This window comes from Motacilla alba, chromosome 3 (genome assembly GCF_015832195.1).
Source record: "Motacilla alba alba isolate MOTALB_02 chromosome 3, Motacilla_alba_V1.0_pri, whole genome shotgun sequence".
In the NCBI taxonomy this organism is placed as follows: domain Eukaryota; kingdom Metazoa; phylum Chordata; class Aves; order Passeriformes; family Motacillidae; genus Motacilla; species Motacilla alba.
The window spans coordinates 49,455,879-49,472,392 of NC_052018.1; the positions used below are offsets into that span (position 1 = coordinate 49,455,879).

General features: G+C 39.5%; 1 protein-coding gene across 6 annotated transcripts in view; it reads right to left on the reverse strand.

Moving 5' to 3' along the window:
* Positions 1-1,919: 1,919 nt before the first annotated feature.
* Positions 1,920-16,514, reverse strand: part of CEP85L (centrosomal protein 85 like) — a 132,802-nt gene continuing 118,207 nt past the window's right edge. For all 6 annotated transcript variants that reach the window (XM_038133927.1, XM_038133926.1, XM_038133928.1 and 3 more), the window contains 9 exons: positions 15,833-15,950; positions 13,588-13,764; positions 11,748-11,900; positions 11,311-11,465; positions 9,658-9,775; positions 9,280-9,330; positions 5,508-5,615; positions 4,912-5,125; positions 1,920-3,829 (listed from right to left, as the gene is read on the reverse strand). In XM_038133927.1, the coding sequence (XP_037989855.1) occupies positions 3,666-3,829; positions 4,912-5,125; positions 5,508-5,615; positions 9,280-9,330; positions 9,658-9,775; positions 11,311-11,465; positions 11,748-11,900; positions 13,588-13,764; positions 15,833-15,950 (1,258 nt within the window). In that variant the 3' untranslated portion in view covers positions 1,920-3,665. The remainder of the gene's footprint in view (positions 3,830-4,911; positions 5,126-5,507; positions 5,616-9,279; positions 9,331-9,657; positions 9,776-11,310; positions 11,466-11,747; positions 11,901-13,587; positions 13,765-15,832; positions 15,951-16,514) is intronic.

Consider the following 16,514-nt stretch of genomic DNA (forward strand, 5'->3'; position numbering starts at 1 on the left):
GGGCAAGGAAAACTGGAGCAAATTATGCCCTGATGGAGAGACCCCAGCTTGCTGTCACTGCCCGTGCTACAGCAGCAGGTCATGGAGAAAAGGGTTTGCTTTCTTCCTTTCCTTGCACTCTTACCCTTCCCAAGAAAAACCAAAAAAATGTATGAAACAAAAGACAGGCAGCAAGGGCAAAGGAGGGAAGGAAACCTTTTGAAGTGAAAAGGACGGAATTTTAGCTCTTGAATGACTTCATGACCACTGCCAGTTTCAATGCTGGAGCCTGAGTGGGTGGTTACAGCAAATCTCCACAATTTCACACACCTGTCACACCACAAAGCTGCACAGCGGAGTTCAGCAACCTAAATCATATTTACATGACTGAGCTGCGTTATTTCTATATAGCAAATACTTCTATATAGTGAATACATCATCTATAGCTTGTCGGAAGACAGTTACTTTTCATGTCTTTTTCAAAATACATTCTTAAATACAGTAGTTACTGTAAGTATCTTCTTGAGGAACATCTAAATTCTACCTGAAACTGTACAAAATGTTACTGTACAGTTTGCTGGCAGCCAGAACACTACAGTATCCATTCATCTGCAGTTGTTTTCAGCCCTTGGGATTGTCTAATAGCTACAGCAAAAAGTTGTCATGACTAAATCGAAGCAATTCCAATGTTAACATTCGTTAATCACCTCTGTATTAAATATGCTGAATGAGACCACACACACTACATTTTAACCAATTAAACAGTCATGCATATCTTAGACAAAGCTTATTCCATTTAGAGGCATCTGTAAACTGATGCATATATAGTAATTGCTACCACTACAACAGGCCAAATTTTAGGAAATCAAAGCAAAGTACTGTATCGCTGTAAATAATCAATTGGTAGTCTGCTTCTTTGGCTCATACATCCATCATTTACCTCCCTACTTTAATTTGACTGAGGCAGATAAACTCAGGGGGTTTTAAATCAAGTGCTTTCAAGTCAACATAAATATTACAGGCTCTGTAACAAAAACATTAGAACGCAAGTTTACAGCACTGCAATCAAAAGTATTATGAATAAAATGGGATCTCCTCCCAGAGGGACTTTCAACTAATACTTGAAGAGCATAAAAGCTCTGAAGTGCTTGGCAAATATAAACTAGCGATCTCAACTTTGCAGTACAGTATCACCATTTAGCAGGAGGGACAGTGGAGAAATACCATCCAAGTGACAAGCTTAACAGTTCAAAGTGACTCAAAAGATCTCCTGCTCTCCTGTAATTGCTCTTTTAAACTCCTTATTATTTCTAGCAAATGTAGATTAATGTGGGTTTTGGTGATTTTTTTATAGGTACAACATTGCCATCTAAGGAAGCAATAATGTGTAACTTGTGTGTTTCCTCTCTTCCTAATATTTCGAATTTATAATCTGAAATACTATTGTTGAATTCTGATACGAGACAGATGCCATAAACTAAAGACTACTTCCCTGCAGGGACAAACCCAACCAACCACGCCAGAGGAACGAGCTGAAGCCTCAGCCACAAAAGCCAGCACTGTCAGAGGCACAGCAAACTGTGCAAGCCCACTGGTACAAAGATCCTTGTTTTCAATTTTGCACTGGTATTAAAGTACACCTTTGATGCAGAAGGTGTGTATTAACATGGAATTAATATTTTTAATGAGCTACCAGAGTCAATCATTCCTTTAGATAACAACCATTGATCTGTTTGTAGTCTAAGAATGCAGATTAGTTCAGAACATCTTTTCCCGACTCATAGCAGAACTCATCATATCAATGAGAAGAGCACAATTATGCTTCCAACTCCAATTGCATCACTGAGAAGGAAAAAGAAGACTGGAGCAAATTATGTCCTGATGGAAAGACTGAAGTATGCCTACAGAAAGAGCACAGAAATTTAAAATAAAATGGCCTCTTTTTTTTTTTTTTTTTTTTTAAGTAGACACTAGATAACTTCACTTGTGATTTTATCTAGACACTGTTTTAGTGCTCACAGGAGCTGAACCAGTCAGATTAATCTATCTGATAACACCATGTAGCAGTAATATAAATAGCAACACTACTTTTCACAAATTTCCAAGTCTACTTTCAGGACAGAGAAAACTGTCAAATAAATAATCCATACAGCTAAAAACAATTCAACCACTAAATCATAAAAACAACATTAACAATAACTGTTAAACAATGAAGAGAAAGCAACACATCACCAAATCAGAAAACTGAAGATATTCACTTTTGCCATAAAAACGTTACCCTAGAATTAACTTGGTTTGAATTGCTAAGCTTTCCAAGAGATTTCTGCTGTCATTCCCACTCCAGATCAGTTGACTGACTTGCACCTTAAGGCATCTGAAACCTTCCTGCAATACCACACAAGTAAGTGATACATGTATTTTTCTTAGGGGTGTGATTTAAAAGAGGTTTTACTCTTGGCAAGTTTTTGTTTCCTTCAGTTAAATACTATTTTCCACCAGGCATAACTGTGCAACTAACTTGCAGTGATGTTCCTGGAAACATCATCTCTCCCATGGGAGTTAAAGAGAACTGCCAAGTGACACTGAATAAGCTATGGAACATGAGCTTACTATTTTATGTAATTGCTTCCTACAAAAATGGAGAAATCAAGATTTTTCCAAACAATGTGGAAAATTTTTCAGTCCTCAGATAACCAAGTACTTTATACTGCTACCTGGAAACATTCTGTTTTGAGCCTTAATTTTGCCAAGAGTCAAACACCCTTTTTGTAGATGTGGTAAAAATGGCTGAGGTGGTGCACAACCTTATCAGAGGCCTTCAGGAACAAAATACAGCAACATTTTGAAATAGAAAGGACCTAAGGGGAAAAATAAGTACAAACACTAAAATACAGTTGCTGGTTGTTTTGGGGTTTTTTTCTTACAGCCATGGAGTATGCTGCAGTTTTATGTCTTACAGCTTCTCTGGTTTGTCACAGACTTTGAACTATTGAAACTTCTTACAGCAACATGAGAGTGCTTCAAACAATCTGGTACAGCTATATTTTATGGACTCGTTTGCATAAAGGAGTTAAACCTGGGGTTTTTCTGCTACTGGACAAACAAGGTAGACATCCATTACTAAAAACATCTTTCTTATATCCTAATTTTTGACAACTTGGAGAGCAATTACTTTTTGAATGTTCCAAGATTGTTCCAATTGCAATTCTTAGAGTGAAGTGCAGTGGTAGAAGCCTCTGGCTTCATCATGTACAGCCAGGCATACACATGCATAGGTTTGTCAACCCTCTCCCCTAAGATCTGAACTCAGATAATGCCACACAAACCCTTGATGAAGGAAAGGACTGAGAGTTGTAGCAGCATGGCTGTTCCAAAGCTCTGGATCCAAAAACTAGGCAAAGTAATGAAATGAGCCCAAATGAAGGAAACAGAGTGTCCAACTGAATCATTCTTCACAGCTTGTTCCTACATTCAGTAGTTTGGAGAACAGATTTCTTGCAGTTTGTACCACTGTTCACACGACGACTGCCCCCTGCACACCAGACTCCCGAGATCCATTACACACAGCCCTCGGAGATGCGTGTCTGGTGCTATTTGCAGCCTTCCCATATGGCTCCTTAATGGAAATGCAAAGACCTGTGACACAGCAGGACCCAGTAAGTCGTTTACCAGAGGATGGAGTGTTGTCACTGAGTGATGCAGTTGTCCCCCATGTCCTGAGCATAACGGTCTGACACGATAGTCCTTAACTCATCGATGTCCTTCCGCAGCTGACAGACGTCTGAGAGCTTCCTCGAAAGGGTCTCTGTGCTGTGGTAATTTTCACTCTCTTCAGATGAGCAGCTCAGTGCTACAAAAAACAACCAAAGTTAAAGCTCCAGCAGCTGTGTCCTGTGAGTACTGCAACTAGTCACCTCCCTGGAAATAAGAGCCAGGTCACTTTAATTAAATCAAGACATATCATGCTTCAGTGTGATGAAAAGTCTACAAAATGAAACTCAATTCAGAGCCTATCAGTACTTCTCTGAAAGACATGCTTTTCTGTCTGCACCAAGATCTAGACTTCCTGAAGTCTGATGAATCAGAACAGCAGTGGAAAAAAAAATATAGAGCATTTCTAGAGACTTTGGGGGTTTCTATAGTAAAGAAACCCAGGAAAGAGGGCTAGCAGGTGTGTAGCAGCTCTTGCTACACAAACACTGTACTTTACCTTTCTACCTTGCTGATGGCTCAGTTCAGCAACCTGTCTGCCTGATGAATTCTAATTAACATTCAGAAAACATCCAAATATGATACATTCAGGTCAACACAACCAGCTTTTTAGAAGGAAGGACCTGATGTAAACTTTGTCTGACTGGTTTCAGGCATGCTTCTCATTTTCTGGTTACATTTAACAGCTTAGTAAATGCTGAAGACTAGATGAACAGCACAATAAATGAAGTTACCAGGCACAAGGCTTATTTAAAACACCTGGACATCCCCACTCCCAAACCAGACCTATATACATATTGAAACAGTAGATGAATATTCCTATCACTTGACTCCAAAGGCTTTAAAACAAAAGCACAAGTGTGCTTAGCATCTGTTAACTCTCATAGTGACTGCAGCGTGTCTCAGGAGGGACAGACACCTGGCTACACACCTTTCTTTTCTAGAGCAGTGAACATATCCATGACTGGGTGCACATGAAGAGCCAGCTACCTGTTCTCCTGACTTGGCAAGGACCTTTGCAGCCACATGCATTTAGTGGCCTAGAGGCACTAAGAGCCCAGCTTTTCCAGAGAACTCCATGAGTTCATGCACCACTGCTCCATCCGCATAGCAAGGGGACACAAGCTTGTCCAGCTGGCAAGTTCAAGCACCACATTAGCTAAACTGTTATTCCTTTGTGTCAAAACATTTATTAAACACTGGAAAGTCAACATCACTTACATCTGATTCCCAGCAGTAAGGAAAGGTTAGGCTCCTTGCCCTGAGCTCTCTGGGTAAGAATACTGCACAGTGCTTTCAAGTCAAACAAGCAGTGGGACATTTCCTTGAACAACTGGTCTGCTACAGGCATCTTCTCAGATACTGGCTGCCTGGACTGCTCCACCAGCCTCATCTGCTCCTTCAGGCAGGCATTCTCTTCCATCAGTCTTTGGTTCTTCATGAAAAGCAAATGGAAAAAAGGGGAAAGTTAGTCTGCAGCATTCACTGTAGCAGAGTGTTTCAAGCCACAAATAGTACAATTAAAAAAAATTAATATCCAAACATGTAATCAATATTTCTGTACCCCTCCAAAGAACAGCATACAGACAGCTTTTATATGGCTATTTCATGTTATCATTACTTAGCCATCCTCACCCTTTAAGCTCTCACTTCTTTAGACAGGGGTGGTATGCATTATATATCTGCATGGGAGCCAGTATACTCAAGTATGTGATTAAGCTTGTAAAGCCCTACCAAGGGATCTTATAATCATTCTATAAGGTTCTTCCTGGCTCTGGTGTGGTGGGAGGCTGGGTTACTGGTGCTATTTTACTTACTTCAGAGAGAGTTTTACTCAGCTGCTCTATATGTCTTTCTTTTTCCTCAAGCTCATTTGTCATCTTCTGAATAATCAGCTTTTCTTGTGAAAGCTTCTCTTGCATAGACTGAAATGAATGAAAACACAGGTTAACCATTTTAAACAACAACAAATAAAAAAAACCTGCTGCAATATGGAATCACCTGCTGTCAATTCCCCAGTTTTTACCCACAGAGCTCAAACTGAGAAATCATGAGATACTGCCAAAATGGAATTTTCAGGGTGAATTCAACATGAGCACAGGTGCCTTTACTCTTGAAAGTACTCATAGTTATTCCACTACTTGGCTTTTAAATCTGCAGGTACGTCTTTTCAGATCATCTGGCAAAATTCAGAAAGAGGAATATTCAAGCCATCTTATCTGAATACTAACAATGAACAGAGACTATATAAACTCCTGGTGCTTTCAAACAGACAAATCTCTTCAGCTGTGACTTGCCACCTGTAAGATTTATCAGTACTGACGAGAAGGCAGGGAGCAATGAGAGGCAAGGCAGGTCCAACACTACATGAAGTTTTTAAAGGCCTGGCTGGTCACAGGAGGTGCTGCAGCACTGACAAATTTTCCCTGCACATTCAGCTTGACACCACACAAGCAGTGGGGAGTCAGTACTCTGTCATACTCTTTGCAAAACTGGAAAATGATGGTGCTAACATTTACAGACTTAATGTGGACTAAAAAACCCCCAACACTTTATTTTCACGTCAGCAGTAGGAATGATCAGGCAGAACCCAGATATGATTACTTGTTTTTAAAACCATTTTCGTACACTTGACCTGCTGCTCTTTTAACCCACAGCATGCCCCTCAAAAGGAAGTGCTGAAGTAACGTGTATCCTAAAGATAAGCTCTTTGAGAAAGCACAGCCACACACACCAGAGGGAGGAAGGAGGCAAAGGAAACACCCTGGGCCAGGAGAGGGCAGGAAATAACTGCTTCAGGCATTTCCTTTGCATGCTTGCAGATGAGCAGAACCTGCAGTGATGTTGAATCGTTGCCTTTAGTTTTTTATAACCATTATCTGCTGAGAAAAATCGCCATTACTAGGTTGGACTGAAGATCCTTCAAGCTCCATCTGTGGCACACAGTTGTCATATTTAAGAAGCATGAAGCGAACAGGGCAATGCAGTGCCAAAACCACCCTCCCAGCTTCCAAATATCTTCCAGTTTTAACAGTCATTGATGAAGATCAAGTTCAGGGACACCCAGTGCCCCAGCTATGATAGATGCATTAGGCCTACCACTTACATGTTTCATGTTCATGTCAACAACAGACAAAAAATGTTTGACTGTGCAGCTTTCTGGAAGGGGGGAGGTGGTAGGGAAGACAGGGTGAGAAATAGTAACCTTTCCCAGAGTATTTTCACAACTACATCTGCCACTAAACTTACATGACTCTGCAAACTAAGCAAAAAACAACTTTTAGAATATTCCATACAGTGTGCACATGATCAGCTCAATAACTACTCCATGTAATGGGAAATACCAGAAATAGAAATCAGTGTTTATTTTTAAAAGATACACCTAAGATCTATCATTCTCTGTTACCCTCTTCTTAAAGCTCAAAAAAGAACACGTGCTTAACAGCTTGACTGAACCTATAGTGCTAAGATTTCCATGTTCCTCATGGTGCTATGAATTCCTTATACTTCACCCTTAATTTTCCATATGCTTTCCAAAGTTACAATTTGGTGGCAATATCCCCAGCCTGGCACAGTTGGGGTTTATTGTGACTGACAAGACTGACAAATGTACTTCGGGTAACATAGGCCTGGTACAATCTGACTTCTATTCTCTTTTTTGTACTAAAACTGTTCATTTTGTGATATCCAAATTAATAATGTAAATATGAATTTCTCTTTAAAACACCGTCATCTACAATTTTTCTCTTTCTAAAGGTGCACTACATATGCAGCACAGCATCTTGCCAAGGCCAACAAAAATTTTAATTCCTCTCACCCAGAACAACAAATCAATGAAGTAAAACCATACAAGGAAGATCAAAATAATTTCACCATGATTATGAGCAAATAGAAACTAATACTGCTTTATACAACTGCTGTCTGAAATAGAATTTGTTTTCAGCCTGCAAGTCAAAACCAATGAACTGAAATACATGCTCAAGCATAAGTTTACAATGTGGCAGAAGACACAGAATAAAATGAGATCATCTTAGCAGAAGATAAATTGCATCTCTGTGCTGATAAGGGATTTCAATTTCTAATGAGCTAATTTTCAATGCTTCCCAGGTCACAATTATGGAACACCAGGGAGATCAAGGATACAAAGAAGCTCCTATAGTCTACAAGTAATTTGAGGGCTGGCAACATTTTAAAATCTTATTTTCTCTCCTCATATAAAATACCTCAAGAGGAAAAATAAGAGGAAGTCCTGGACAACAGAACAGTACCCTGTTCACAGACAGTCACAACTATTCAGCTTTTCCCAGTCCAGCTCCCTACAGTCATGTGAGGCTAAGCACACAAAGCACTGAAGATCACTAGTCCCTGGATAAAGGTGAGAAAAAGACCAGAAAGTTTAGGAAACATGGAAAGATTTAGGTTGATGATAACACACTGAGCAAGTTGTGTGTATCTCTGATAAGCACAACATGTATATACAGTACATACATAAATAATCTTAACTACAAAAAGGCACAGAGAACCTCAAAAAAGTTATGAAGTTCAAGCTGAACTTCTTTTTAATTATATAGCACCTGAAACAACATTTGCCGGTATTACAATTTTTGCACATACCAGTCTGCTGTATGCTAACATCTCAGTTTGACAAAATCAGTCTTCTTCAAACCTTGAGAAGCTAAATAAGTCAATTTCCTTTTCAGTAAACATATGTTATCAGTTATGTTAACAGTACCTCATGTTGCAACTTAAAACTCTCCTACTGCTTCTCCACAGATGTATTTCATACACTGCAATCTAATCAAACAAATACATGGTTGTTCACAGGAATCAGATCTCCAATTTACCATGTCAGAGAAAGGAAGCAATTTAACAGTGGGGGACAACTTTTAACAGACAAATGACATTCTAGAAGAGGAATGTGGAAATTAGAGTTTGGCTTCAATATTTGCTGAAAAGAGATGTTTGGGTTTGTTTAAATGCTCAGCTTTTTCTATGACAAGAAATGCTTTTCTCTCTAAAAGCTATATAACGTTTCTTTTTCTCCACAACAAACAGCAGTCACTGAGTAACTTTCAGCACTCTGTTAATCAGATCTATATAGCTGCAGCTGACTCCTAGCTGACAACCTCTGCTGTCTAGAAAAATCTCTGGCTGCAAGCTGGGTGCCCAACATCCAGCAGGACAGTTAAGGTATCTAAGTGTCAGAAACCAGTTGAACAGGGTGAAGTGAGATAATTTAGAAAGGCACCTGTCTCTTCTAATTAACTGAACAATGAAGCCCCTAAGCAACAGCACTTTTGTACTTGGGATGATCTGCTAGACCAGCAGGATAAGGATGCAACATAGCAACAGTTTTTCACTTTTTAATGAGTACCAGTGAAGCGCTAAACCACAGAGACATAAGGACTACACTATGAGCCTGCAAGAGAACATGGGTTGACTACAGTCCATCTGTAAGATTAAGTTTTAGGCATTTCTCCCTTTGACTCCTATTCAGAATGATAAAATACTAAAATTCAACTCTAGTTATGTCATTCTTGTGAACCAAAAATGCACACAGTAAACAACAGAATATAAACTCTTCCTTACCTGCATGTCCAAAATCAGTCCAGTTATCTGATTTTGTTGATTGTCTATTATCTAGAATATAAAATTGAGCAATTTAGAAGACTTGAATCCCTTTAGATTGTTGTCTAAAAATCAGCCTACAGGTGTGTAGACATAGATTCTAAATAGTATCTTTAAAAAAACAAATCACAAGACAGTTCAACCCTGACAGAACACAAAATTCATGCAAAATCAATATTCTGAACAGAGACAGGCAGGTCTTGAAAAGTCATCTGAATTAGCCACAAATATGTCATTCTTTAGTGAGATATTTATTTCTAGATTTAAAAAAGAAAAAAAAAAAAAGAAGTGCAGGATTTAAGGTTAAAGATGCCACCAGCAGATCATTTGCAGACTAACCTTACTGGCTTTCTCATTCTTCTCCTTGAGACTTTCATTCTCACTCTGAAGCTGCTTTGTGTCCAACATAGGAAGCCGAATACCATCTTCCAGGCATTTTTCTACTTTCTGCTGTAAACTGCCATTCAACATGAAAGAAAGATTAGGTGGGCTAACAGAAACCAGAGGGTTGTGAGTTCTAGGAAAAAACTAGAAACTTGCACCATTTTCCCAACCAGAACTGTAAAACTGTACCTAGCAGAATCTAGCCTTATGTAATTCATGCACCAACAGTGCATGACTGATGCAAAAATTCTAAACTATTCAAGTTGCCATGGCACTGACAAGGCCAGATTCATGCAGATGAATGCAGGTTTTATGTGCCACACTCTGTGCTGAGTGTCCCAACAAGCACAGCTCCAGCAGTACCATGGAGGAAGAGAGGAACAAAGCAAAGCTTTGCAGTGCTCACAGTTGCTCTGTGCTACTGGGGGAGGCAAAGCACAGATCAGAGGCATCTGTGAACCTTCACAGCTTTGGGAGCTTTTAAATCAGATTGTCTCACTGGGGCACATACAACTTGAAGTGGAGTCCAGAATCAAACGCTGTGCACAGTGCTGGTGCCCCATCCATCACACCCTCTGTGACTTGTAACAGGGAGCCCAAGGCCATTCCTGCCAGGAATGCTCCCACACAAGGGCATAGCCTTCAGACCCTCCATTGCTCAACTCAACCCAGCCTCCGACCGCTCACCTTCTCTCAGAAAGGAAATACACTTTATTAGTGCTAATCTTGCTGTCTAATTTAGAAACCAGAGGTCACCCCAACTATTTGTAGGCTTTCAAAAAAGACAGAATGATCCCCCTCTAGATTAGGAGAGCACGAAGGCCTTCCATTGGTAAGATGGAAACAATGTGTCAACAATTTGACTGGCAAGGTGTCCCAGCCAGCTCGCCTTTCATCATGGAAACCTTTCAGCCTCCTGTGGCATGCACCTTTACCCAATGGAGGGACATCGAACTGCAGGAACATCCACAGATACTTAAAAGTGATTCTCCCCTGCTTCCCTCTTCCCTTTAATAATAATAAAAATAATGTTTAAGTAGGTCCCCTGATCTAAAATATAACACAGTAACAAAGTCTCCATGTCTGACCTGGATATTCTTGGATATCTGTCCCATTTGTTTTTTCATACTTAGGCAAGTTTAATGACAACATATTAGCTACAGCTAAATTTTCTTGTAAATACCTGCACCCTCAATGAAAAGGTAAGAAATAGCTGGCATTTCTTGAAATCTTTGACCCTTCCCTGATATACCCATCAGCCAATATGCAGTTTTTCCACAGCTCATGACAGGATCAGTTATTACATAGCCCTTCTGACAGCTTCCATACAATGCCCCTTTGCCACACAAGTTTGTTGCATCCTCTATCTGCCAATAGGATGCCATTGCTGGAGTGTCCCACACCCTTAAAAGACAGATAGCAAAGAACATCCTAGGCTCACTCTTCTCTGTGGTATTAATTACAATTTGCCACCAAGCAAGTTGTAAAACCCTTAACATAAAAAGTCACTAGCATTGTAATAGATTAAGACTGCAAATAGCATTAGCTCTTGACATCAGGTGGGGAAGCACACCCATTGCAGGGCATAGCCTGAGCAGCTGCCCATACCTCTGCACTGTTGTGACCAGCTCTTTTTCTTTTTTCTTCTGAGACGTCAGCTGTAATTCTCTCTCTCTGCACTGTGACCGGGCCTCTCCGAGCTTCTTTTCCAACTCAGCTATGGTTTCTTGAAGTTGCTTGTTCTTCTCTTCTAGAATTTGAAGCTAACACAAGGTTACATTAGTCAGACAAAGTGTCACACCAGCAGAAGGCCTTGTGTCAGACCACAGTCTTGCAGTGACTTGCTGCATAGTTTCACAGCAGTGTCGCTTATGTGACCGTGAGAAAATCCTAATACCTACAGCACTTTCTAAAAGATTGAAATATTTCTCTTCCTAATCATAAGGGTGAAAAAAAGAGGTTTTGAAACAGTAAAAGATTTGAGAACAGATATTAGGGAGCTTACTTGTATCTTTTCAATGTAAATCAAACCCCCTTTACCTTACCTGTTTAGTCTGCCCTTCTATATCATCCAGTGTTGGAAGGTCAGCCAGGTATTTTTCTAACGTTTCAATTCGTCTTTGCTTTTCTTTGTTTTGCTCAGACTCTTTCTGGCATTTCTTTTTCAGGCTATTAATATATCGGTCTCTAGTTTTAAGCTAGAAGAAAGAAAGAGTACATGCTTTAGGATAACAGTAAAAAATAAGCCTGCTTTGGAAGCAGAGGCTGTTAACTCTCCAAGAACTGTACTCTCAGCTGCATGAAAGCATTGGCTAAGAGCAGGAAACAAAACCAAAAGTTATTACTCCCAACAGCTTCAAGTTACAGGCCCACATGTGTCCTCAAACCACAGCTGCTTCACCTCTGCCCAGAATAATCCATGTGCCTTATGAACCGAAAACACGAAGTTCAACACTTAAAGTACATTAATTCCTTCACCCACTGAGATGTTCATATGCAACAAATAATCATTTAGTTGGATTATCTAGTAGGATGCATTTTAGTTCCTCTAGACTAGGAAAACAATTTAAAACATGAGGACCAAGAACTTAACCTACCAAAAATGGAAGCCAAAACCCTGATTTTGATGCAGTCTGACAATCACATCAGAGGATATCAGATCAGAATAGCTGCTTTCTTAAACACCTTTTCTGCAGGCACCTTAATTTTCCATAAGCCTGGAAAAGACTTTTTGTATTATGTTACATTTGTTTGTATTCCTGGTACTTCTTTTGCTTTATTACCTAGATCAAAAAAGTGGAAAGAAGGCAGGAAAAAGGAGTATTTTCCACTGTCCCTCCCTCTCCTTGAGACCTTTTGTTCAGCACACAGAATGGATGGGTGTTAAGGGGCAAATCAGGACTGTGCAGTGAACCAGAGTCCAACCTACAGACCATGCTGCTAACACAAGCACTGCTGCACAGCTCCTCACCACTGCTTGCCAGTTCCTACACAGTGAGCAATCCAGGCAGGAAAAGCTCACAGCAGAGGAAGCAGCAGTATCCAACTTCTGCTCTTCCTGCCTCAGTGAAAAGCATACTGAGGGTTCACAGGAAATGGTAAGGCAGAATTTTGAGATGAATTATGCATTCTTCTTTGTCTTCCCAACTGACAATTCACTGTATCACACTGCTTGTATCCCCTGAACCTGATTTAATATAACTTAAGCCCAGTAATAAAAGAAGATGAGACAACAGTGACAATGTATCCCTAAAACATTAACTAGGAACACCTTGGTCAAAGGCACATTCCTGCTTGCAATAAAGGAAGGCTGTGAGTACATTCAAAGCTACCCCTGGGAACTCCTTATGCCTGCTAAGAAACCCTTTGTCAAAACAGTTCCAAGAACACAGCTATCTTTGTCTCAGACTAAAGTCCACTCTGCACATCTAAGAATGCTACAAGAGAATCACTCCTGCTAAATAGGCACATATAGACTGGTAAGTGCATCTCAAAGCCTGAGGGCCACATTTACAAACACTAAAAATAAGGATTTAATTTTCGCAATCCACGCTTTTAAATGTTATTTTATTTACATAATAAACACCACAAGCTACAAGAATGAGCAGCTTTTTTCTTTTTTTTTCCCCAAAGCTTAACTGATACTTTATTAAAACTGTTACCATGATTACCATTTCACCTAGTATCACTTTCCAGGATATATTCTCTGCAAGTCCAGATTTATCCATTACCAACACCTGAAACCATTAATCTTGTTTTTCTATCATGGATAGTATAGTGATCTTTTGAAAATAACTCAGGCACCCATATATCAAGTTGCTTTCTAGCAAAAATATGCTGCTGCAACAGTGACAAAAAGAAATGTGGATCAGGAAAGACACTTACTTTCTCCTCCATCTTCTTTTTCTCCTCACTAGATTTGTTTGAAAGTTGTTTCACAATTTCACTGAGTTGCAATTCCTTGCTCTCAGCTGCTGCAATCTTTCGCTCAAGCTCCTCGAGGTGGGATGCTGATCTTTCTGAAATGTGAGGTTGCAGTGGTGTGCTCTCATACTGTGGTTGCTTATGAAAAGAAATAAAATAATCACACAAATGAACACACACACCACTGTACACTTGAACTGCAGAGTAGAAAACGGTCCTGCATTTTTTTTAACTGCCAGGAAGGGTGGGGTTTGATTTTTCAAATAAATGGCAAACTGAAATAAATGGCAACAGCATGAGTTTCAGGAATCTGAAGCAAAAAGACAAAGAAGTTGGACACCTTTACACAAATAATAACTGCACAAGAACATTGTGTGGCTACCTTCCCCCTCAGATTTATGGAAGATGTGTGATCCCAAAATAAATCTCCATAAATGCAGATAAAAAGCATTTTCAAAACAAATCACTACCACTGCAAAGAAAAACACTTTAAAATTGCTATGAATATATTGAAATAAGAGACACTTCAATCTCAAGATCCTCCTCAAGCAGAACATCAATACTAGTTGAAGCTCAGAGCTATCTCTCAGGAACGAGCAGGAACAAGCACGAGACTAGAGCTACAGTCAGAAGGCAGGTCTCCTGTCTTTTGTTCTGTATGCCACAACTTCCATCTCCACTGCCCAGAGAGAGACAAGCACAAAATGGAAGTTGGCTGCACGTGGGATGAAAAAGGAGATGCATCCCATTAGGCTTTCAATTTCAAAATTCTTTTAATAACATAAATTGGTTATCTTTTAAAATACTGTCTGTATAATTTCTTTAACTAGGGGCATTCCTTCAGCAAAGTATTAAAAGATTAAAACCTTCATTAAACTAGATTTGCTTTTATAAATTTGTCTTACAGAAGGCAAGCAGAAAATCAAATACAAATCAAGCAGAAACCCAAATATATTATAAACTTTTAATCTTCTTTAAATTATGAAAGAGGAATGCACCTGCTGCTTTATTTGAAGCATATCATACTAAGATGTGTGCACTAAAATTTCAGTTTCTGCAATATTGTTTCCTCTGTTTGTTTGTCTGGGTTTTTTGTTTGCATCTTCTCTGCCTCCCCTCTGACCGCCCCCCCCCCCCCAAAAAAAAAAAAAATTCTTAACCTATAAATTAGGTTAAGATTAAATTAGGTTAAAACCTTAAATTTTAAAGTATTTTGTAAAAGAAGATCTGGAAGCAACACAAGCCTAGACATTCCCAGATGTCTCAAAAAGTCTCTGTATACTAAAGTTCAACTGAGGCTCCACTTAAATTTCTCTGCTGTCACACAAACTACCAGTCTCACCTGTGTTATTCCAAGTACACAAATAATGTCATGCTGAAGTACGCTAGGTGAGATCCTAGTGCAGTGTTTGTGACAGAAAAAGATAACATAACAAAAGAAGGACAGAAAAGCTATTTCTCCGCATATCTGCCTTTAGCAATCCCTTGCTGCATTGCCTTTTAGATATGCCAAGGCCTGGAGATGGAATTTGTGTGCTGTAAGCAGCCACAGTCCTCACACTGATCTGCGTTTCTTGGTGAACCTTAGCTACCTCATCCTCATGCAACTTGATACCTGTGCTAGGTAGATGAAACTTAGGACAAGTATACTCTAAATACCACCAGACATTCCCCTTCAGACTAAGTGCTCCCTAGGAGTACTTACCCATATCCTTTTCAGGTTCTTGTCAAAAGGTATTCCACCAGTCTATTTGCCTTCTCATATTTCCTCCATCTATTCTATCCATAAAATCCAACCATCTAACCAGGACAGCAGTACCTCCTCTTCGGCAGAAAACCTCTCAATAGTTATTTTCAGATACTCTCCTATCAAACTATTTTTTCTCCTACTATCTCCCTGTAGAACTACCATACATACATGCTGTTAAACTCTTACTCTTACAGTGTCACAATCCTTCATTGCTATCTTATTTTTATCAGACTTCAAGTATGTACAAGATTTTAACAAAACATAGATTTCTGCAAATATAAGGTAAATGACAACACTTAGAAGGTCTTCTCTACACAATTTGCAGCTATGCAATTACACAGGCATCAATAATCATAAAAGCTCTACACTCTGGCCTGCAGAAAATTGTGAACATGCTTTTAGGTGCCAGTTACTGGGCAGTGGAAAGCTTTGCTGTAAGAAAAGTATTCATCCTACCTGTAAGTTAGTCAGGTATGGTTCTTCGCGGTTCACAAGATGGCTCAGTCTTGCATGTTGAGCTCGTATTTCATTCTCCCTTATCTTCTGATGTAAATTGTTAATTTGCTGATTCTGCCTGTAATACATAAATTTAAATTGGAAAAAAAAAAAAAAGGAATGGAACAGAGATTAGAAAGACAGAGATCTTAAGCCTTACACTGAAGAATACGTTAACAATGGTATTGAACTATCCAGGATCTACACTTGCTGTGGGTTTTTTCTCACTGCAGCCAGACTGCAACTGCAGAAATACAATTTGAAAGCTCTATCAATTTTGCGCGTGTTGAGGGAGGCTTCTGCTGCTTCTGCTGCTAGGGTTGGAAGTATAAGCAGGGAAAAGCATACAGAAAGCAGAACAAAAACAAACAAAAATGGCACTTTCATTTCACTTGGACTTCTCCTGCTTGCCCCCTTTTTACCAGAGCTGACTTCTGACAAAAGTTGAAAAGATTTACAAATCAAGGGGAAAACAAAGAACTTAAGAAGCAAAGGCCATTATATAAGATAGTCAGCATAGCTTCCCTACAAGGTCTTGCTTTTTGCTTTGCTAAAGACTTTCTCAATCAGCTGCTTTATATAAGATGGACCTTCCCCTAGGATAAAATACTGCACTGAGCACTAAAACAAGTACCAGGCACCA